This window comes from Lampetra planeri, chromosome 13 (genome assembly GCF_965212315.1).
Source record: "Lampetra planeri chromosome 13, kcLamPlan1.2.h2, whole genome shotgun sequence".
Taxonomy (NCBI): domain Eukaryota; kingdom Metazoa; phylum Chordata; class Hyperoartia; order Petromyzontiformes; family Petromyzontidae; genus Lampetra; species Lampetra planeri.
The window spans coordinates 10,436,429-10,460,620 of NC_136119.1; the positions used below are offsets into that span (position 1 = coordinate 10,436,429).

General features: G+C 50.4%; 1 protein-coding gene and 2 non-coding genes across 4 annotated transcripts in view; 2 read left to right on the forward strand and 1 right to left on the reverse strand.

Moving 5' to 3' along the window:
- Positions 1-442: 442 nt before the first annotated feature.
- Positions 443-516, forward strand: TRNAN-GUU (transfer RNA asparagine (anticodon GUU)). The gene has a single exon. It is a non-coding gene; the product is annotated as a tRNA-Asn (tRNA).
- A 277-nt stretch (positions 517-793) lies between these two features.
- Positions 794-867, forward strand: TRNAN-GUU (transfer RNA asparagine (anticodon GUU)). Its single transcript has one exon. It is a non-coding gene; the product is annotated as a tRNA-Asn (tRNA).
- Positions 868-5,263: 4,396 nt separating this feature from the next.
- LOC144722060 (lactadherin-like) overlaps positions 5,264-24,192 on the reverse strand; it is a 42,584-nt gene continuing 23,655 nt past the window's right edge. For both annotated transcript variants that reach the window (XM_078600153.1, XM_078600151.1), the window contains 8 exons: positions 18,048-18,179; positions 15,553-15,666; positions 14,619-14,800; positions 14,178-14,333; positions 12,983-13,127; positions 10,552-10,736; positions 9,674-9,829; positions 5,264-8,940 (listed from right to left, as the gene is read on the reverse strand). In XM_078600153.1, coding sequence (XP_078456279.1) covers positions 8,797-8,940; positions 9,674-9,829; positions 10,552-10,736; positions 12,983-13,127; positions 14,178-14,333; positions 14,619-14,800; positions 15,553-15,666; positions 18,048-18,179 — 1,214 coding nt within the window. In that variant the 3' untranslated portion in view covers positions 5,264-8,796. The remainder of the gene's footprint in view (positions 8,941-9,673; positions 9,830-10,551; positions 10,737-12,982; positions 13,128-14,177; positions 14,334-14,618; positions 14,801-15,552; positions 15,667-18,047; positions 18,180-24,192) is intronic.

Here is a 24,192-nt window from a genome sequence, read left to right on the forward strand (position 1 = left end):
GGAGTGGAAATACAGTTTAGTGTATATATGGCAGATACGTGAATTGGCTGTCTCTGCCAGTGGAGGGTGCTATTGAATAATCCTTGTAGACATCTCTCCTGCCTTGCCCTGAACATTACACACTGCAGTGAAGATTTCACTACACTGTCGGTAGAGGGATATCGGGTTCTTAAAGATGCGGCCCAACACACAAACATCTCTAATCTTGAAGATAAATACGTAAAGTATGCGTCGCCATCTTCACAAGGCATTTATTGTTTTAGATGTGAAGCTTTTGTGACTGCAAGGATTCATACTCTTTGTTTTTTTCAGTAAAGTCACGTAGGTAAATCAATTAATAAAATAAAATAAGTTGTTTTCATTTATTTTATTTTATTCATTGTTTTACCTACGTGACTTTTCCGAAAAAACCTAAGAATATAGCAAGTTAATCCTTGCAGCTGTCTCTGTGGCGCAATTGGTTAGCGCGTTCGGCTGTTAACTGAAAGGTTGGTGGTTCAAGCCCACACAGGGACGAGCTTTTGGAGAGTTTTTTGCTGGCTAGATTCGATTCGATTTTACGACAGCGAATGTCATTAATTCCTTCAACACCGAACAGCAAGTGTTCTCTTGCAGCTGTCTCTGGTGCATTTGGCCAGCCTGTTCTGCAATGAAGTGTAAAGGTTGGTGGTTCAAACCCACTCAGAGATGCTGTTTGAAAGTTTATTTTTATAAGTCAATACTAGATTCGTTTTTAAGATAGTGAATGTCATTATTTCCTTCAACATGGAATAGCAAGTGGTCAGTTGCAGCTGTCTCTGTGGCGCAATTGGTTAGCGCGTTCGGCTGTTAACCGAAAGGTTGGTGGTTCAAGCCCACCCAGGGACGAGGTTTTGGAGAGTTTTTTGCTTGCACAAAGTCTATTCCAGATCTGTTTTTTGATTGTTTTCTTTACTCGTAACTTGTGTTTGTGTCGTGTTTGGGTTTCTCCTGTAACGAGGTTGTATCAGCTCGGATTTTCTATTTTGCTTCGCTGCTGCTGTAGTTGTTGTTGCTGTTGTCATCATTGTAGCGAACCAGGTCACCCTTGCGAATGACACTCTTATCATGGGCTCTGAAGAGTTCCTGTTTAACAAAAGATCAACTGGAGCGTGAACTTTGCCCCTTAGACTCTGCGAATTGCAGGTACTCGTAAAATACGTTATTCTATCATTTCCTGGAACGAAACAATGATTTAGTCACGAACACTGCCTTAAAAGGAAAGTGTGTGTATTTACTACTATAATGAGCCAAGCATGTCAGTGTGTCCCGCGCGTGACGTCACTCCACGTCGACCAGCCCCCCTCATTAATAATCATGAACAGGTTACGTCCTCCACATGGACCGTCCCCCTCATTAATAATCATGAGCAGGTGACGTCACTCCACATCGAACAGCCCCCTTCATTAATAATCATGAACAGGTGACGTCATCCAAATGGACATCCCCCTGCCATTAATAATAATTATCGGGTGACGTCATTCCACATGAGGGGGAGGAGGGGGGCGAGGCGCCTCCTCCCCCCTCCTCGGCGACAACTCACAACCCTCACTACAAAGGCAGAACCCTCACGTCACGTGATCTCCGTAACGCTGTTGAGACATCAAAGTAAAAAGGCCGTCACGATGAACAAGGGATTTTAACATTAAAATGAAATAGGTCTGTGTCACCGCGCCCTTACAAATTGCACACGAATTGATGCAATGAATATCACGTCGCGGTCTGCTTTTCGCTTGCAAGTTTCAGATTTACTGCAATACACCCGTCCTTGGACGGACAAAAGGCTCGTTTATATATATAATAGTTTACATTTCGGTCAACGGCCCTTCTGCAATGCACAGAGACCAAGGTCAAGTTCATTTAATATGGTATAGCCCCGTGAGCCATTCGGCTCTTGAATCAGAGAGTTAAGAATGGATGCTCTTATCCACTCTAACGCTCTGGCCATGAAATTCTAGATTTGAAGCTGAAGAATAAGAATCTGGCCATGAAAGTCACCGATTATAGATTTTTTTTATTTTTCAACGCAGTGCTATTTATGAATGTATTGAGTTTGTTTTGTTATCTGTGCTCGTGCGCCGCTGCCAACGCAAGTTCTGCCAAATATTTGGTTTTATCATCTCTCGGCAGTTCCTGTCCATTGGAATGCTGTAATGAATGTCACCAGAACATGTTATTTTGTTAAAATAGATGTTGTTTGCATTAATGCTTCGCAACTCTTTGCTTCTCGAATAAAAAATGTTAGAAGACGTATACTGTTGTGTGTCTCTCTCTCTGTGTATCTCTGTGTTGTCCCTCTCTGCTTGTGTGTCTGTCTGTGTGTCTCCGTGTCTGTGTTTTGTCTCTCTCTCTCTCTCTCCAATTTAGCAATCTTTGGAATAACGTAATCATCCAGGTAAGGTGCTGACTGTTGTTAGCCGACTCTTTGTGTTGTATTGCATTGTATTTCTAAGTTCACTCAGTTTGTTTTATACCTGATGACGATTGCTCGTGTTGCAATCGAAACGTCGTATTCTATTATTTAATTTATTTTCTTTCTACGTGACTTTACCAAAAAGCCCTAAGAGGCTGTCGGAGCAAGTGCTGTGAGCGAGCACCTGTGAAGGCCGGAACAGCAGACGAGGGGGTGGGTGGCCAATACCACGCGTGGCTCCCTTTGACTCCCAAGTGGCGATGTTTACACACCGCACCAACTACTCATTTGAGGCTGAGTTGACCTAGGCGAGGCCCAGGACCGGTTCAAATAATCGTCACTCGTGTTGACCGTGAGCGTGAATCGAACTCGGGTCGCCAGGTTCAGTAGCACAACGCGCTAACCGTTACGCTACCAATCCCCACATACACATGTAAACGCACACGCACACAGACTCCTCCCACTAGCCTTATAGACTCTTGGGGCTGAGTGCTATTAGTGAGTAGCCAGAGGTGGGACAAAGTCATTGTTATGCAAGTCACAAGTAAGTCTCAAGTCTTTGCTCTCGAGTCCCGAGTCAAGTCGAGTCAAAGATGAGGCAAGTCCAAGTCGAGTCTGAAGTCATCAAAATCATGACTCGAGTCTGACTCGAGTCCAAGTCGCATGACTCGAGTCCACACCTCTGGTGAGTACCTAGTAAGGCCCGGGGTGGCACAATATAACCTCGCTTCCATGAACCACAGACACACAAAGGATGCACGGAAGTTGCTCCCACTCCCGGCACCTCTTCTTGGTTCTTTCGGTAAAGTCACGTAGAAGGGAAATAATAAAATAATGAAAAGAAAACATAATAAAATACAATTCTCATGACGTTTCGGCCACAACGCAAGCAGCCGTCCTCAGGTGAAGAACAGGGCTGTCGGAAAGACAGCGTCTGAATGAACACCACCAAGCTTGGCAGCGTATATTTAAGCTGGATTAGAGGAGGAGGGCGCCTTGACAAAGGAATTTGCATATCAAAAGATGCTGGAATTTGCAAATCAACAGATGTTTAAAGTTGCATTTTTTCATAACGGATTTTTTTAATGCTAATGTTTGACGTTTCGATATCGCGGAGTGGCACTGATTGCGGATTGATTGATACCCCAGTCGCGGAGTTAATTAACACCTCTGGAAAAAAATCGTGTCCAAGAAATAAAATATTAAATTTCCTCGGCCCATTTTGTATTATTTGGTACCCCGGGCTACCGCCGTGAGGATCACGTGTGCAGCAGTCACGTTCCACCTGCTTGCTGGCTTCCTGCACCGCAAGCAATAATCGGCAGAAAAAAACGATTTCGACCGACGTGTACATATCTCCCGTCGCCATCGTTCCTCGTGAGCACCGGGGGAACGAGCCTGTGTGTTTGCAGGCGTGTAATGATGAGCCGTCCACCTCCAGCCATTTTATAAATTGTCACTTACATTTAATGATAAAAAAATATATATTATCGCAGGTTTACCATCCGATTTGCAATGGCACTCATTCCTTGTTTTTAAATCCTTTATATTAAGTTCGCGTGCTTGCTTGCTTGCGTGCTTGCTTAGGACCGTGCAAATCTTTCGGTCGTTTTTTAACCCACTTCCCGTGATCCAATCGAGCTGATATTTTCCACACAGACTCGTTGTGCCAGACAATTATTGTTCGTGAAAAAAAATTCCCAAAATTTTACACTTTTTAGGCAAATTTTTTTTATTTTACATATATTCAAATAGAACGCATTCATGGCTTTGGCTGAACGTCAGAGTGTAAGAGCCCAGAGCGTAACCCCTCCACAGGCCGTGGCGGAGTAGCGCAGTTGGTAGCGCCCTCGCTTCCTATGCCAAAGGTCGCGGGATCGATCCCCGCTTCCTCCACAGGCGAATATATTTTTAAATCCTTTATATTAAGTTCGCTTGCTTGCTTGCGTGCTTGCGTGCTTGCTTGCTTGCGACCGTGCAAATCTTTCGGTCGTTTTTTAACCCACTTCCCGTGATCCAATCGAGCTGACATTTTCCACAGACTCGTTGTGCGAGACAATTAATGTTCGTGAAAAAAAAATTCCCAAAATTGTACACTGTTTAAGGAAAACAAATTAAATATTTAATTACCAATTGCTTAATACTGGCAGACAATCATCTGACCCATAGGTGGCAGCCATCTCAAGCCAGAGGACGAGAAGACTCTAGCCGCCACGCATATAAAGGATTTATAGTGAAAAACTTTGTTTTTACGGGTTTACTTGTTCCCATCTCGCATTAGCCGAATTTGTAAGATGTACACATCACGTGCGTATTATTATTCGGACAAATTGAACGTATCAGATTAGTGAACGTACGACTCCGATGCATGCATCGTGAGCATAATAATCGTGAAAGCATACTCTTTACGGGATGAAACGAGGAGCCATTGTATATGCGCTGCTCACTTTCTGGATGTATACAGTATTTTCATTGATGCATTTATTCGAGGGTTGCCACAATGCTTTGAGATACAAAAAACACCTGGGTGCACATCGTGACAAAAAGCACATCTCCAAAGACTGGTAGACCTGGTGAATGCGCCGTCTCGAGTGAGTGTAGCATTGGTACAATTGCGGCCGTGCTTTACAACTGACGTATACAACTGGGACTCTTTAACATCCCCAGGGAGACTGGACAGATGTATTGGGGACGGCTGTAGTCTCAAAGAGAGAAGGGTCCTGGTTGAGGAGGGTGAGAAAAATAAACGGGACAGGTGACAGCCTCAAATTCATGCCATCACGTACACACAAGTCGGTAACTTCACGGAGGACAAATAATTGAGCAACATCATTTTAGTTTCTTTTGTATTTGAAACCAAAAAAACATTTGTTTTATTATGTTTAATGATGTACAGGTGATGGTACGCATTCGTAGCTTGAAGTTCGCTGCAGTGTTTACAGTTCTTACGCTAGTTCGGTTAATGTGACAGACAAAATGCACGCTCGTCACCACTAACGGCTGGCTAAATACTGGACAGCCTATAAATGCTCGCGGATTGAAATGGAATGCAAAGTGAAAATCATATTTTTGATTGAAGCACTCATCGTCTACAGCAGTGATTGTTAACATTGTTAGGACGCACTTATTCCATACTTGGTGACACAAATGTTGAAAGTTTTGGTTTTCATTTAAATTTACTCTCAATCATCCAGACATTACTGACAGAGCACTCAACTCGCCAGCGACATGAGTACAGTTGCGCGACAATTCCACAGTGGCCGTCCTATATATTATCAGTTGTACAAACACTTTAATTGTAATTCATTATTTGTGCTTATACGTTATATTGTAGTTATCAAAATACAAAGCCTGATACAATGAGGTGATAATATTTGCTCCCAAGTCATTACATCTCTTACAACAAAGTATATTGTTCATCATTATCATCATCATCCATTAACTTGGTCGTTTATTAATTTAATGTTCATTATTCAATTACGGTGATCCAATAACTTATCAAATTAATTTGCCCATTTAATATATCATGCTAAAGTTCACTTGTGCATTAATTCCTTCATTCATCCATCGAGTGATTTATGCATCACTCGGTCTGCATTATAAAAAAAATCTGGCCTACAAAGATAAAAACGCCACGGCGTGTCTGTGTGTGTGGATATAATAATTATCATTTCAGGAAGCAGAAGTACATTTAAGGTGGCAAAGGCAGCTGAGAGGGGCTAATGGCACCCACATCAGAGCTAAGCCAGTGCTAGGAAACGCGTACCCAACCCGAACCCCCTTAGAAATGAATATTTGTTCTGCCAATTGGACCAGTATCCAGGATCACTGGCTCACCTTCCAAATAATTGTACCCCCTTTATTTTCACATTGAAAGACTATACCCATGCAAATTCTGAACGGAAACGCCACGGTACAAACGCCGCTTTGCAGACGAAATTCCTGAAACAGATGCTCAACCCTCCTGGATATTTTTTTACATTCCTCGAAGAGACGCTGGTGGAACCATCTATCGCATCTGAGCACCAACAGGCCGATGTGTGCATCTCCTTCACGAATGGGAAATGAAAGACGGGCCACACTAGTGCGATTTGTGGCCGTGCAACCACAACTGTGGCCCATGTGGTAAAGCACTGTAGCCTCTGCTCGTTGAACAGAGGAATATCAAAACGACACAAACGCTTGTCTCCTGAAGAAGCCCTCTCGTGGCTCGCCGACCTCGACATTGGCCTTTAGACCCTGAACATATTGCCATACGCAACAAAAACAATAGTTGCTCAGTCTTCTTACGGTGTATTCTTGTATTTAATCGTGTCCTCGTCAATGTAATAATAATGATAATAACGACACCTTTAGCGCCATACCACGACAAGCCGTGGCAAGCCGTGGCAACCGTAACTCCTGTCATTCCCTCGGGGGGGGGGGGGGGGGGGCGGAAATAAGTCGGGGCGACACAAATATTACCATCGGGGAAACAATTTTTCGGGGAACCAATATACATTGATGCAGCTTGACCTGAGATGCTGGGTTCAAATCCGAGCAACCGCCTGCGATTAAACCGCGCTCTCGAGTGCCGTGAGTCGATGGTCTCAGCCTGGCCACCAATAGCGGCGGGGAAAAATCATCGCGCCTAAATTTGCGCAGAAAAAACACGTTTTTGTTGACTCCAGAAGTAGTTCTGCGGAGAGAGTATCTCTGCCACAGCGGGGTGCACCGCTGGCTGCACGAGATCCGAATGGAATTTCTTCGTCTCTGAAATGGTGCCACTTTCACGCTTGAAATCGGGGGGCGGGGTGGGGGGGTGGGGAGATACGTATGTAAGTACGTTGAACTTCTTTCGCGTCGTACGTAGCCGAAGCGAGCGTGCTAATCGTGAGTAAGAGTCATGCCGTGGTGGTAGACGTTCATCACGTGTTTCGTTTGTGCAAACATGCCCTGACGTCCGCCTGTGATTTGGTGCGTGCGCATGCGGCTCGAGCCGTCCGCTGCGTGTGACGTCGGCGGCACGGAGCGCGACCTCTGGGGTGGAAAAACACAAAACCCGGCCCCCGTTGTGGCTCTGTTGTATGGTGAGAAGACAAAAATGTGTAATATAATTCTGTTGTCCACACATGCGCAGAACAGAGTCTGCGTTTGGGTTTTGAATTGTAACGGTTCCACATTCGTGCTGCTGATGTTCGAAGCAACAACGTGTTTTATTTAGAGTAATTTCAACAGAGCAACAAACGCAACATTGCCTGTGTTCCCACCGAGCAAATGGACTTTCTGAAGCCCCACCAGCAGCAAATCAAATTGTGAACTCGCGTGGCACTTCATTATCGGTGCGTGGATGTTTTGCTATTGACGGGCTGGCATTGACCGAAGCCGCAGGGATGCCAATGCCGCCAGTTCTGTGAGAGCGAAGGTGTCGAAAACTCAAAGAGGCTACACGAACTTTTACGATTGCTCGGCAGGCAAACAGTTGCAAGGCTGCAAGGGCATGGTAATGCTTTTTTTAAGTTGGCGTGGTCTGGTCGTTGCCGAAGCCCATGAATGTTTATTTTAATTGAAGCAGCAACTTGCTCCTTCCTGCATCCCCCTGCGCTCCGCTGTCCTCCACGCGCACGCTCAAGTGCCCTCTCGAGGAAACAAGGGGGGTCGGTGATGGTGGCGGTGGTCACGGGTTTTCGAGGCGCAACCCAACGGCAGCTTCAGCTCGGGATTTATGCGACACTCACGCGCGCACGCACACATGCACACACGCGCGCACGCACGCGCTCTTTCACTGGGCGAACGGTTGGCGCGTGAAGAATTTGGGGAAGTTGCCTTGAACCCGGAGACTGCGTCGGTCTCTCCGGCTGCAAGGGAAGTTGCTGTGGCCAATTCAACTGCTGCACTCTAAAATAAATAAGGGCGAGGCACCTCGACCTGAAATTGGTTCACTCCCTTGGCTTGCCTCTGTGGCATGCTCGGTGTCAGGGGGACACGAGGTGGCCACTTCGTGGTAGTGCAGCAAGTAGGATGTTGATCTGGGTACTTCTGCTTCCTCCCACAGTCAAGACACTCAGTCAGGGCCCAACATCTCGGGAAAGGAGAGGAGCCTCATCAACAAATTCTGAAACTCACCGAGAGTATTTCCTGCATAAATCATTGACTGCGATAACGAGTTAAGATTTACACACGCTCGCGGCACCCACTCCCCCCACCGCACCATGTAAAAATGTGGACCCCCGCATATCTCCCGCCCTGCCGATACATTTTTTTCCCCCGGTGTCAGTTAAATTTACTTGGGCTGGGGTAGAGGGGTCGAGGAGGCTGCTTGGGAAGATGAGGAGGAAGAGGAGGAGGTGGTGCCTTGCCGATTGGCGGAGCTCGCATGTCCCAGCTCACTCGTCGCAGCCCAGGATTTCGACGCGCAGTGTGATGCGGTTGAACCACGCCGTGGGCAGGATGCGCACGTACCGCGCCCAGAACGGCGACTCGAACATGTTCTTCTTGTGCGTGTTGTTGTCGTAGTTGCCGGCAAAGATCTGCGACGTGAAACAGGCGTGCTGGGTTAAGCGGAATAACTTGATAGCCACAATATCTCATTATCCACGGAAATTAGGATTTGTCAAGAGTAGGTGGAGGCAAAGCGTTCCACTCACGGATCGCAATGGGGCGCTGCAGAAGTTTGCAGTTTCAGCCCAGCGGCCACTCTGGTAAATTCTGAATTAACCGTAAATACTACACGGCGTCTGCTCTGCAGCGTGTGCTGTTGTTATCATCCAAATCTGCCTCGTTGGAAATATCTCGCACACGTTGTGAACAAATCGCATGGCGACATCGCCCCGAACTGCTGCAGGACTGATGCCCATTTGCAGGCCGGCACTGCGTCCACTTACCGCCGGACCAAGACAGCTGCTGCTATGGTCCCCTTGGCTAGATTGCCGCAGGGCACTGGAATGGTTTGCGATGAGCTGCAACACCTCTGCGTGTATGCACGTTAATCTTCCTTCGCACCCTACGTAGCCACCCGCGCTAATCGGAGGGGAAGGAAGAGCGTTCCAGATGGCCACGGAAGCGCATCTGCAAGCACGCGACGCGGTGACCATCTTTGTTCGATGGCCGGCCAAAAGCCGCCGCCGCTGCTGCTACTGCTGCGAGGACGACCGGAGCTCGCGTGACGATGGTTTATGCTCCTCGACGCGGTGCTGCTCCGAGTCAAAGCGAGCACCTCGCATTCCGCCACGCCACGCATCCCACATCGCCACTTCCACCCACCTTGGGGCGCCCGCTCGCCCTGTCCTTGTAGAGGGTCCAGCTCTTGCCGTCGTCGCTGTGCGCCACCTTGTAGGCGCGCACGAACTGCACGGTGCCGAGGTCTCGCGCTCCCTGCGTCACCACGCCCGACACTCGCCGCGGCCGCAGCAGGTCCACCTGGCGTGGCGGGGTGAGCGGATAGCGCCGGTTAGAGGCCGTGTCGTTGAGGCCCCGTGGTCCGCACACAGGCGAGTCGGTGCGCGGCGGGGGAGCAGGGGTTTTCCCACCAGTTATTCACCATGCCGTGCCGGAACCAAACCGCATCGTGGGACTTCTGAATAGGGTTACATTTTCTATTTCTATTTTACCGGGTAAAGCCCGCTGAGCTATATATACCTCTTTTTTTCAGAAGCTACCTGGCCACAAATGACATCCCAACGAAATGGCTTATCACACGGATATTTCTATCAGCCAAATACTCTAAACGCACATTGATTCTAAATGTGGAGGGAAAAACCGGAGAAAAATCCACGCGACCACGGGGAGAACACGCAGACTCCAAATATACAGCAGGCATCAGGGTCGGGATCAAACCCACAACCTCCTGTATACCAGGCGAGGTAGTTAACATCTCGCCACCAGGTTCAAGGCCAAGCAAGGCCAGGGGCCTAATAAAGACATTGGTTACGAACATGCGGCTTCGCCGTGTCAATTACAAACTTGCTCAATGCATGCGGCATTGGTAGTCAGCTCCTGTTCCTCAGCAGTGGACAAAGACGCCGGGTCTTCCTGAGCTACGCTGTAACTGACTACGCAGCCCGACTGTGAAAGCCTTGCACATTGGTACGACCGGAGGGCCTGGAGAAAACCCCACGCGGACACGGGGAGAGAGACGGTACCTGCAACCACTGCTGCTCGTTGCAGCTGGCGGGGGTCCAGGCGTTGACTCTGCCTGTGGCGTCGAGCCGGGCAAAGTGCGGCTCCCAGCCCCAGAAGTCGAGGCCCAGGGTGTGGAACACTCCAGACGCCGTCATCTGCTTGTCCTTGATCCTCCCGTCTTTCACACCCAGTGGCTCTGAGCAGCCTGGGGTTGGTGGGTGGTTGGATGGGTGGGTGGTTGGAAGGGTGATTGGGTGGGTGTATGGATTGGTTGGTGGTTGGATGGGTAGTTGGGTGGGTGGGTTCATGGGTGGGTGTATCGATGGGTGGGTGTTTGGTTGGGTCGATCGGTAGGTTTGGGTGGTCGACGGACGGACAGGCAGGCACCAAGTAGAGATTTACAAATTAGGATTACATTATTTAGATATCGTGTTGATTATTAACAAAAGTAAGTGGACCAAAGCAAGACATGTAATTAGAAACTAAATACGGATCGGCAGTCATAAGTCAGAGAGTACGTCCAACTGGGAAAAGGAACTCGTATGCATGAACTCTGGGGGATAGGTGTCAGCTTGGAGAGGCCTTCATCCAGCCAGGGACAACCATGGCTGACGATAATTTCCACACGCTTTTCTGTGCCCTTTTCGGCCCTAACTGATTCTAAACTTGGATTGTACCAACCCCCCCCCACAAGTCTACAATCTAATTTGTGAAACGGCCGAACATTGGGCCTGCGCTTTACATGTCATACAGCGCGCGGTCCAAAAAAGGGAATGTGAAGCCACGGGAGAGGGGGTGCCGCTCTTACGGACGGGACGGGCGATTGCATCTGAGCAATGACACAGGAAAAACCAAGGATCTTCAAGAGTCAAAAGTTTGCAATGCGCTGCATCGCCGGATCAAGCAGCCAAAGCTGCCTTTTGGCCATTTAATCACCGCGATAAGAGATAATCTGTCTTCCGCGCCTCGGAAGTTTAAAATGATGCGCCCTTTTGTGCGGATCTGGCCATGAAAGGGAAATGACACCCCTTTGTTTTGCTCATTCTACTTCGACCTGCTTCGGAGCTTCAACTATGCAAGCAAAGTTGTAAGCAAAGCGATTGACTGTTACACCGGTCCGTGAAGACACAGGAGGGTGGTGTAGATTGCAACGCCGTCAATCCTCCCTGCGAGGCGGCTGGCGGCAGCTGTACGCGCCGATAAGACGCTCGCCGGATCGGCGAGATGAGCCGACATTGGCAATCCCCCCCCTCCCCCGCGCCCCCTCCCCTCCCCCTGTCCGCCCCTCCAGCCACCTCTACACCGGTGCCCCACATCTCCCGCGAGTGCCACTGTAAAAACCTCGCTGCTTTCGCTCGCTCGCTCTACGCTCCAGCGACTCATCCTGCTTTCTCTAATCGCGCCTGTCCCGTTACGCACGCACGCACGCCCTCCCTCCCTTGCATACATCCCTCCCTCTCCTCCATCCCTCCCTCACTCTCTTTTCCCCCCTCGCTCCCATTTCATGGGTCCTGTCTGCACTGAGGGTGATAGGGAACAAAGACGGTCGGAAAAGCCGGTGTTTTTTTTCCATTTGTTCCGAAATTGGTTCACGTGATAATTGACATGCGGCCACAAAGTTTACCCTATGCATGGAAAAGGTGATTTCCATCAGAAAAGGAATAGTTAATGAATGGGAATTCCTGGTCTGACTATCGATGTATAATTGCGATGCTGGAAAGGCATAATAGAGGGCATGGTTGTAAAACCTGTGAAGCTGGAGACGAGGATTGTAACATTTCAACCTTCCCAGTGATGCCATGAATTGTTACGATTCGATGGTGCAACCCAATTCAATAACACATTATTAGTTCGTCCCGTTTTCAGTGTCCCAATTGTTTTCTAGCTCTTTTTTTCCCCGTCTCCTTTGTACGGCATTTCTTCGATTCGTTAGCTTCGTTTGCCTAAACGTGACGTCGGCGAAGCAATGCGTGTCGATCGTAAACACATGCACGTCTCCAAAGATGTAGGCCGAGGCGTCTTGGCGGCACTTGAGCCGGTCACGTCACACAAACGCCTGCCCACCAATCACAGCCACTGGCTCACCCGCCCGCCCACATCCCCTAGGTCTAAAGGCGTCAGGTCCGGGCCCCCCCAGCCGACCTGCCACTGTTCATCTCCGCTTCCCCTACCCCCCCCACCCCCTTCGTCGTAAGCCTGGCGCCCAGTCCCCTACAGCCTACGGACCCCGGTGCAGTTACACCGCCTGCACACTCGATAGCTTCACCACGGTCGGGGGATGTCAACGCTCCAGGTAAAGTCTCCCTGAGTCTCCGAGACTAATCTCGCGCGAGGATTCTGCTACTTTTGACAAGTTCAGCCGTTGTTTTTGCTTCACGTGCAGCAGGAAAGTGAAGGAACCCCACGCTCGCTCTGTGTGCCACGCATTCTTCGATGGCCGTAGGCACTCACCGGTGAGCTCACACCCCAGCAGCTCCATGCGCAGGGTGCAGCGGTTGTGGCAGATCGTGGGCAGCAGGCGCACGTAGCGGCTCGTGATGGACGGGCTGAGGGCCGTCACACGCGGCGTCGAGTTGTCCCAGTTTCCGGGAAAAATCTGCGAGGGACGCGACCACGACGAGCGCGGTTCTCGTGATTCGAGCTACGCGGGTGGGGGGGGGGGGGGTGCTGCCGCGATGTCATTTTTAAAGGCGTTAAACTTCACGGCGTTACGATGTTCGTGATGTCGGTGTCCCGTAACTTTGTAATTGAATGTCACATTTTTATAGTACTATTATCACTTAAAAAGTCCTTAAAACTGGACTTGCCTCTACACAATCCTCCCGTAAAGCGTCCTGATCATTGCAACTTTACGATCAATAATGCTCATAATGGGCATTCTGTCAGAAAATTAGTATGTAATATTGAGAAAGGTTGTAAGAACTTGGTGGGGTGGAGAGGGGGGAGAAACCGAATTGTAAAATTAATTTATGTGCAGTGACATCGCGGGATGTCACTATGCAGTACCGGCCCTAGAGGGGCCTAGTGAGCGCTGATTGATAGCGCTGGATGGCACCACGCTTGGCGTGCAGTGCCGGCCCATACAGGACAGGGTGTGGGAGTGCCGGCCGTAGGAATGAGGTTACTAACGGCCATGGCACTCTGGTTGACGCAAGAGGACACGCGACCAAGTGGGGGCTAGGGGTGGTCACGTGGTCGGGAGCCAGATTCTTCCCGAGGATTCTGGAAGGTGGTCGTGGCCAAGGGCGGAGCCAGCCACGCCGCAGAGAATATAAGCCGGGTTCCCAGAGGGACCAGGGTTGTTGTTGTTGTTGTTCATCCTGGAAGAAACCTTCGTCTACGTTCTCCGTTCAATGAGTCTCCAACACGTGGACCTGGACCCGAGCAGTTGGTCCTGGTCCGTAGTAGCTAGTGACGTTCTAATTAGTGTAGTTAGTCTGGTGGTCACCACCATAGGTTGTTATTCTGTTAAGGGGCAGTTACCCCGTGTGTTGGGAGTTAAATAAACGTGTTGCCTCCAAGTCAACGTCTGCAACTCAGTCGAACTCACTACATATGCACTCCGCTCCCTCACACCGCTCACCCACTGGGCTGGGGGAGGGGCGGTTGTGCAGACAGGGGGGGGGCGGTACACCGACTCACTGACCCTGTCCTTGGTGGAGCGCGCCTCGCGGTATCCGCTCCACGTCTTGCCGTCGTCACTGAACGCGAGCATGAACTTCTTGATGTACTCGGCGCTGCCCATGCGACGCGCGCCCTGCGTCGCCACGCCGCTCACGCGCATCGTGCGGCCCAGGTCCACCTGCGACGAGGACGAGCAACGGTCGCGCGTTTCAATCGGAAGCGACCTGGCCACAGACGATAGCTCGAAGAAGTGGTCGTTCACGTGGAAGTTTGTCGCAGCCAAATACTCTAAACGCACGTTGATTCTAAACATGGAGGGAAAAACCGGAGAAGAATCCACGCAACAACGGAGAGAGAACACGCAAACTCTCAAATATACAGCGGGCGTCAGGGGTCGGGATCAAACCCACAACCTCCTGCATACCGATGGAGGTAGTTAACATCTCGCCCGGGGTGAAGTTACCTGGATCCAGGCCGACCTGTCCTGATCGTCGGGAGTCCATGCGTTCACCAGACCATTGCGGTTGAGGCGCGCGTAGAAGGGGAACCACTTCTGCAGACCAAACATGCCGCTGTACATGGAGGAGGCGGAGATCTGGTAGCTCTTGATACCGCCCCCTTCCATCCCCAGCGGTGCCCCGCAGCCTGCGAGGGGCGAGAGAGTTCAGAAATTGGGAAACGTCGACGCGGCACCAGGCTCGTTGTGCGGCAACGGTGTCCGTCGCTTTGCCGCGTGAGGCCCACGCTGGGCCCACGCTGGGCCCACGCTGGGCCCACGCTGGGCCCACGCTGGGCCCACGCTGGGCCCACGCTGGGCCCACGCTGGGCCCACGCTGGGCCCACGCTGGGCCCACGCGCCTCTCCTCAGTTGCTTCTCCGCTGGGATTGCGTTGCCATTTGCAGCACCGACGTTTTGGAATTACCTTCATTTTCCTTCCTCGGCCATCGTGTAAATCTTCCTTTCAAAAAAAATATATCCTGAAGCGGAAGATTAGCGCTGGATAATGGTCACATTTGCAAATGGGATTTGTTACTTTTTCGTTACCTGTTTATTGATAGTTCAATGTTAATGTGCCATTGTACTGAGGGACCACTATTGCTGTGTGGTGTTGTCTTGGTGTGGTCTGGGACTGTTTTGTTGTTGTTTTGCTGCCTTGCCAAATTTTGATCAATCGGGCTTCTATAATGAAAGTGTTTATTATTTACTTATATTTAGTGACTTGCTCTCCATTACCTCTATTTTGCATTGTTTGCTGTTGTAACTCGCTGACCCGCCCATACTGGACATCCGTGAAAAAACATAAGCTTCACAGCTCATCGGATTCCTCCAGTCTAAATAAAACAATTCTGATTCCGATTAAACTCGGTGCTGGTGTGCGTGAACGTGGGATACTGACGCAGCTGGCAGTTCTTGCCGGTGTAGTCGGCCGGGCAGTCGCAGGTGTAGTCCCCTTTGAGGTCTCGGCAGATGCCACCATTCTGACACGGCCTGTCGAGACACTCGTCGATGTCTTGACGGGACACCGAGAGAAACGCGCGTTAGTTTGAACACAGCTCTCCCTCCCCCGGCACTGGCCACGCGTACTGCTCTAATGCTGCTCCTGGCAGTGGCGTCGCGTGGTTGGCATGGTACTATCGTGATTACACTATTGTGGTTGGCATGGTACCATCGTGATTAGACTATTGTGGTTGGCATGGTACCATCGTGATTGGACTATTGTGGTTGGCATGGTACCATCGTGATTGGACTATTGTGGTTGGCATGGACCATTATGGTTTGTCCATCGTGGTTGGCATGAACCATCGTAGTTGGCATGGGCCATTGTGCGAGGAATTAAATGGGGCCCACTTGTCCGATGCCACCGCCAGCCCCCTCTTTGTAGCCTGGCCCCATGTGCCTGAGTGGACATTTGCGCTGCCTGCACATGTGTGGAGGCTGTGCAAACTGGTCGTATGTATGTATGTATGTTGAACTTCTTTCACACCGTACGTAGCCAACCGTCCTAATAGGAGCTGCCAATTGTCCGGTTGAGCCAATGGTAAGTCAAACAATTGCTCGCGTTTCTGGAGCGTGAAGTACGTTTTTGGGTGTTCGTGTTGTCTGTTTTGTGCCAGTCACTGTTAGCAGCAGCTTAATTAAACGTGCAAATCATAAAACAATCGTCAGCGTTCTCATTAGTGCTGCGTGGGTATATTGAAGGGCTATTGTCTGAAACATTAGCCCACTGCTTTGGCATGTTTGCTGAAGTTTTAATGATGAACATAATGCGTTTCTTGATGTACTTAAACAGCTCTGTCAACCCAGTGAGCCCGATTTTTTTTAAACAAAAAACTTAACTGGGATTAAAGACTGAGTTTAAGCTGATGTGACGTGGCATAATTTACTTGGACGTGAGGTGGAAAATAATATAAAATCCTGAGCGTGTAACTTTTTCTCAGCAATATGGGCTCGCCAATTATTCCACTAAAACAAGCACACAATGATGAGGAGCACAGACTTCTTGTCATTGATGCAGAGATTTCCTGAGATCCATGCCTCGCCAATCTCTTCCAAAGAGGACCCATGCCGATAAAAATGGGGCAGAATTGCCACCAGCATTTGTTCAAGCGAGCCTGACTCTGCCGGTGAGAGCCTCAATGTTTAAAACGGTCCACAGAGTTGGCTTTTTTTGAACCAGCACTGCTCATAAAATGCACTCTCAGAGAATGGCTGTGCAGCCGATGGGTTGTGTAGAAATATACATTTACTCATTACAAATATGTAAAAGGAGGCGTTATCATGTCTTGCAAGCTCCAGCAGCAAAAGGGCCACTTTGCTTCGATGTGCCTCAGGCGGGGGAATGGAAACACAGGAATGTGTATCGGGCTATGTGGATCACATCGCTAATGGTTGGAACAAATCAGCCTCAGTGATCCCACGTACTGACATGTTTTTTAGTCATGGTTCCAATCTGAAGTAGATTATGTTTTTCACTTTTTACCATCTGATCGGTATTAATTGTGCTTTGTCTGTCGTTTTGAACAATTGTGCAGCCCAAAATACAACGCGAGCATATCATTTTGCGTTAAATCGTAGATCCTGACACGTCGTTTTGATGGATTTATTGTTTGTGAAATAATGTATTACAACCTATGAACGGATGCAGTCTCACACCCCAAGTGTGTAGCCTCACCGACTGATCAAACCCATCCCAAAAAACCCCCCAAATTCCCAGAAACACCTAGAAACCTACTGACCTCTTGTACCTCAGCGCAGCGCTGGTGTTGGCTTAGCGCTGGGGTACCATACATTGTCCTACCAAGGGCCAAACAGGACTTTCAAATACCTTAGGCGGGCCGTGCATTTAACTCAACTCAACAACAACCGCCATTCGCCACTAAGTAGCGGTGACGTCACCACGACGCTTGTGCCAGGCCATGTGCACCTTGAGGCCACGTGAAGTGTCGAACGCCCGCTGGCAGGAGGTCACGGGGCAGACCCAGTTGCCACGGGTCGACTGACAAAGATGACCGAGATGACTGGCTGATGCACCACCTGTGCCCCCTACTGTGCCAACTTGCTGTGCTTTAGCCACCCGGCGCTCCGCTCGTCACCCATTAATAATGTAGGAAATAGCGTGCGTCTCGACCGAATACGAGGGGGCCCTTGCGGTGACATAAGCGACTTGAGTGCACTACAATTAGAAACACCGCGTTGTTGCCAGGTCTTCAAAAATAACCCCCCCTAGAACCCGATTAGTGCGGCCAAGATGCTCTGGCGGTGACATCAAATGATCGTTTGTGTGGGGCGTTTGGAAGTGGTCGGTACGAAGTGAAAGTAGTGGGCCATGTGACACGCGGGCCCGTGAGCCGTGAGTTCGGCCGTCGCCGCGAGTGCAGCGCCACCACCCACTGTCTGTGCAGAGTCGGCCCTTGAAGCCCCTTGGACACGTGCAGTGGAACTCCTCGTCGATGGAGTCTCCGCGCACCCCGAGCGACGCCTCGCACTGCCCGCCGTTGTGGCACGGCTTCGAGCTGCAGGGCCCTGCGAGTGAGGAGAGCGGTCGGTGATGAGATCCCCACGAAAGACCAAAGATCTCCCCGTAGAGCCTCAACAGACTCAGTTTAACACGTGTGAGGCTTTCGCGACCAATATTATTCATAATCAACGGTTTTGGGTTTAGATCGCGTTATTTATAAATGTGTCGTAACCCTCCACCACCCGACACGGCCAATCAGTAAAAAAGTGTCACGTGACACGTGTCGGATGGTGGAGGGTTACGACACATTTATAAATAACGCGATCTAAACCCAAAAACGTTGATTATGAGCCTCAACAAACTGTTGGGGCAAGTGCTATTAGCAAGGAACCTGGTGTGGTCAGTGCCAAGCTTGGCCGTCTTTGTGTCTCCAATACGGATATTTACAGACTGCATTAGGTATATAATTAAAGGTTGGATCGACCTAAGAGAGTACTCAGAAATGGTTGTGATGTCACTCGCCACTTATACTTGGCTGTGGCTTGGAACAGCACGGTGCCCTGAATTCACTACGCTAATGCTTCCTAAACACGTGTCGCACACGTGTCACACACACAGACAAAAATCCCCCGTGTAGCCTAAACAGACGGCTGGGGCAAGTGCTGTTAGCGAGTAGCACCTACGAAGACTGGCACGGCACACGAGGGTATGGGTGGTCAGCACCACGCCTGGCCGCCTTTGTCTCCCCAGTTGGCGATATTTACACACTGTACCAGGTACTCATTTGAGGCCGAGTGGACCTAGGGGAGGCGCAAGGACCGGTTCAGATGATCGTCACCTGGTGTAGGCGGGAATCGAACTCTGGCGGCTGGGGTTCGTAGCGCGGGATCGCGATGTGAGTCCTCAACATGATTCGACGAGTGACGTTAACAGGCGCACAGCAAGCGGGAAATTCCAAAATCGGGCAGCGCAGAGCAAAGAACCCAGTTGTAACCGTTCGTCCGACATTGACCCGACGTTTCACGTTTGCTGGGAAGAGGGCGGCGTGGACGTCATCGCTACGCGTAAGGAACGCGCAGTGCCCACGTTGCGCACACACGGGATGCTGCGTGTACAGTTTCCCTCCGTTTAATCCAGTCGGCTGTAATCCTTCTTCTCATCACTTAGCCCTCTAAGCTATCGGAGGATTCAAGGAAGCAGGTTATTTCCCCCCACTGTGTAAGCTTTATAAATAGAGCATTAAACCCATGGCTATTTATTTTGTATTCATAAATGTCTTCCGTGAGGTTAAGGCGGTAAATCATGCGCACAGTGTAATACGCACTTTTTGCAAGTCAATAAATATCGCTTGGGCATGTGGTGATATTGGTCTGTCTTTGGAATGTGGAATTTCCACCGCTGGCCTACAGCTGCCAATGGAACGTGAGCAGCACCCAGAGATGCCCGTGCCGAAGGACACGCTTCCATTGGCCATAACAAAGAGGGGGGGTTTTTTTTTGGGGGGGTGGGGGGGGGTTAGATCACGTGAATATTAACGCGTCGTTAAACTCGCCACCACCCGACGCGGCCACTCGGCAAGGTTTGCCACGGAAACAAAACGTGACGATTCGTGACGAGTTGAGCACACCGGTTGTGTGTCCGAGAGTTAAACCCACCACACTCACGATTTGAGCGTGACGTTCAGCTCGCGATGACAACGGCCAGCTTCATCAGAATTGTGACGAAGTCTTCCTCTCTCGGTGGATTCTTCCATCGTGTCTCCTCTAAACTGTTGCTCGCTTCGAAATGAATGGGTTGCTGGCGGAATTTGCAGTAACAATGAGTTTCACCAAGCTCTGGGCAACAGAAGCAGAAATCCCAGAAGAACCGGTTTCCCCCCCCCCACGGGTTGAGTGACAGAAGCGAGTGTGTAATGTGTGTATCTTGAACTTCATTCGCGCCGGACATAGCCAACTTTGCCAATCGGAGGTGCCGGCGGGGGGGAAGGACAACAAACTAGACACAACAAGAAGTTCTCAATAAATTGAGTTTCAATCTAGATAATTTAAAAGTGCACAGCTCCAGCGGCTTCCTAATACATATCGGAAGGAAGAGCGTTCCAGACGGCCGCAGAAGCGCATCTGAAAGCGCGCGATAGCGGTGACCGTCTTTGTTCGACGGCCAGCCAAAAGCCACCACCGCTGCTGACAGGATGGTGACCGGAGTTGTTCGCGTGATGGTTTACCCTGCTCCTTGATGACTCTGCTGCACAGTCCGCGTAGTCAACTCTACACTGACCGATGCAGCATCGTCATGCTCCAGGCCCGTGTAGCCAGTAGGGTCCCACCCCAGGTTTCCTTGCCAGCACGTCCTCCCACAGGTGCATTCAACTCTGTCTTCCGCTTTCCGCATTGTCGCCCCCCACCCCCCCCCCCCCCGTCGTTTCATCACAAATCACCCGGAATGGTGAGCAGAGTTGAGCCTGGATAGCCGCCACACAGCCTGGGTTGTTGAAGAGGCTGCTGTGTGGCTAGGAGGCAGGCAGCAGAGGGCATTGGAGCAAAAGTCATTGCTGTGCCGCGCTTTGAATGCTCACGTCCTTGTCGCCCGCCTTCACCAAACTGCACTGACGCGCGTGATGACGTTACGGTCAAGCATCCCTCACACTGCCTGCCAAGGGGAGAGGACCCAACATCCAGTGGCTTTACACGTGCACACATGTCACCTGTAGTTACGACAACCCGATATGGAGCTCGCTGTCCAACTGACCTGGAGCCACTCCACATCCGTGGGCCAGTGCATTCTCACGGGCCGATACAATCCTTCCACAATCCGGTGATTAAAACCCCCCCTCGAATTCAATAATGTAAGTGACAACTCGCAAGCTTAAAACGTGAACATTGAAAAGACGAATGTATAATCATCTCATAGTTAGCCAGCCTAATCTCCGAACTATCCAGCAGGCCTAGCAAACGAGAACGAAGCAAAGCTTAGCATGATCAAGAAACGTGAAATACTTTGGAGTGCAACTTTGATCTTGTCGCTTGGTGTAGGCCGCTTGGCGTTTTGGGTCTGTGCTCAGCAACCCTGATACAAAAAAAAACGTAAACCTGGTAGGAAACATCTTGAAGAGTTATTATAAAACTAAAGATCAATTACTCCAACAGATCCGATTTATATAATTCAGGTTCACACAGCGTTGTTGCTATGGGAACCCATATAAGGAACATACACTTTGGCTTGGTGCCAGAGTCAAGTTTCAGAATTGTGAATAATGCCCATGGAAGCGTGAACAATGTGTTCTCACACTGGCCGTCATTCCGTTTTTACAAGCGGTAATGTTTTCACCTCCCCTCTCAGGATGATATAAACTCGTGAACCGAACGTCAAACGAAACGCCTAAGTGCCTTTTTGCACGAACCGGCAACAATAACGTGCAACGGACGCCTGTCGGCTGCGCTGAGCTAGTGGTGGAAATTCCGCATTCTCATGCCACGGGGGGGGGGGGGGGGGTCTATCCAGAGCATGGCCAATGTGTTCCAACAAAGCGGTACTCACCGTGGTCCCTCCCCACCATCAGGATGTAGCACACGGAGTCAACTGTGGACAAGGAGCTCACACTCGGAGCTCGGAGACGTCTGACTGCGAGCTCGATCCAAGATTTGACCTCGCCTGGTATGCAGGAGGTCACGTGTTCGAACCCGACTCTGATCCCTGTATATATTTGGATTTTTCGTGTTTCTCTCCCCATGGGTTCGCATTGGTATTTCTCAGGGTCCTCTGATTTTTTTTCTTCATATTTAGAATCAACGTGCGTTTTAGAGTATTTGGCTGCTAGAAATATCCACGTGATAAGCCACTCTGTTGAGCTGTCATCCTTGGCCAAGTGATGTGGCCAAACGATAGATTGCTTGGTAAAAAAAAAAACAGTTTAGTTTTAGGTTGTAACCTGCCATATTCAACCATTAAAAGGGCCGAGACAAAAAACGCGGATGGCACAGATACATTTGAAACTAAATTAAATGAAACACAAGTGAAAGGAAATGTTTTGAGTCCGGTATTAAAACGACCGATTGTCACAGCTGAGCGGACTTCAGTTGGCAGAGACCGTTCCAGGTCACCGGGGCTGCAGATGGAAAACCCCACTCTGCCCTCCTAAGCTGAGTGGATTTCACACGGAGCAGCAGCAGCAGCAGTAGGTCCATAGCACTTTACAGATGCGCATCTGTCGCTGTCTGGAATGCTCTCCTTTTTTCCGATATTAGGAAGCCACTGGAGCTATGCACTTTTAAATCTCGGTTAAAAACGTATTTCTTCTCAGCTGCTTTTTGTGTTTAGTTTTTAGTCCTTCCCCCGCATCTACGATTAGCGCGGTTGGCTATGTACAGCGTGAAAGAAGTTCAACATACATACAATACCGCTAACGCATCGCGCCGTTAGTAATTCCGTGTGGCGTTTAACGTTTCTTCCAGGTTTAGTTTCGTTCACATTGATGGCAGCTGTTCCCCACCCTGGACCGACAACGCTGAGTGTCACATCGGCTCCTGTACTGGAGGAGCAGCTGTTGGTGGACGGAGTGAACTGAAACACTTCCTGACAAACTGGTGCCAGTGCCTCGGGCACGGGGGGCGGCAAGGGTAGGTGGCGGCAGGAGTTGGGAGTTGCCCAGCAATCCCAGCAACAAACACTCAAAAGAGACCCGCGGGTGATTTTCCCTGCATTGCAGTTCAAAGGTAGCGTTGCGTGTGTGGACACGCGAGGGATGCGCGGTGAGAGCCCGGGCATCGTTAGCGCGGGGCTTGTCGGGGCGTACGACCGGTGGCAGCTTTCGTCCGGAAGAGCGACGTCGCTGCGATGGAGCGAGCGCGTGAAAGAGTCGCTAAGCTTTGATTAAGTATCCCCCGCGGGCGTTGCACGGCCAACTGCTTGAAAGGTTTGGGCGAATCGGGCGCTTGAACATGCAAATAAAAAGAGTTGCACTAACTTCATTGGAAGCGATAATATTTTAATGCCCACATGGCACGCACGGTAAAGCCGGACTTGCCATCCGAAGGGTGTCGGTTCAATGCCACTCCGCAGGTGGCAGCGGCAGCAGCAGCAGCAGGGGAAACATTGGGGCAAGTCTTTTTAAGAATTCCCCTCCACCGCCGTCAAGCCAGCAGCAGAAAAGGGGAACACCAGAGAGTCCAGCGTCAAAGCTGACTGATCGGCGTGAAAGAGAAGGCCAATGCACCCTCCCACAGAGGCTCTCTCGAGCTCCCTCTAGTGCAGGGGTCAGCCACCAAAATAACAAGAAGAGCCCTTGCTTTCGTATTCTGTAAAAAAAAAAACCTCAACATTCCAAGAGCCGCAATGCACGTGATGAATCCGAGGTGGCGGTGGTCCTCAATAAACGACGTCACGAAGCAGCCCATGAACAGCCGCATGCCGCTCCGGGGGCCGCAGGATGCCGACCCCCCCCCCCCGGCTCCAGCGGACGCCCGTCTGTCAGCGCCGGCGTGTGCGTCCGCCTTTGCTCGCTCCGTGTGGCGTGCAATGCACCCACATTGGCAAGTCGCTCCGTTGACAAACAAAGCGCCCGAGTACAAGTCTGTCGGCTCCTTTGTCTCGCCGCCGTTGTCGTGAGCGGTCGACCGCCCCCACCCCACTCACATCGCCCCTCCTGGCCACTGCAGTTGATGAAGGGGCTTCATCTGTGCGGTGCCTTCCATTGTTCACGCGGGGCAGGGGACGGTCCTTTGTGCATTGGTGGAGCCAAAATCCCACGGCGAGGGGAAGCCCCGCGTGGATGGGGATGCTCATGCAGCTGATGCGAAGGATGGCGATCCGTTGCGCGATCCATCGTCAGCATCGGCTGCGATGAATCCACAGCTGGATGAAGGCCGCCCCAAACCGTCGCCACCTCCCACGGCTCTGCGATGCAACATAGCAACCCTAACCCTGCACGTGAACTAATTTCATCGTTCCATCTCCTAATTGCACGTGCTCTGAGATGTGATCCAACCCTCGGCTGCCACTCCATCATTACTAGTGGGGGCGGGGGGCGTTAATATACTCACAACTAAATTCACGTTCATGGGCAGCATTGTGTCCTCAAAT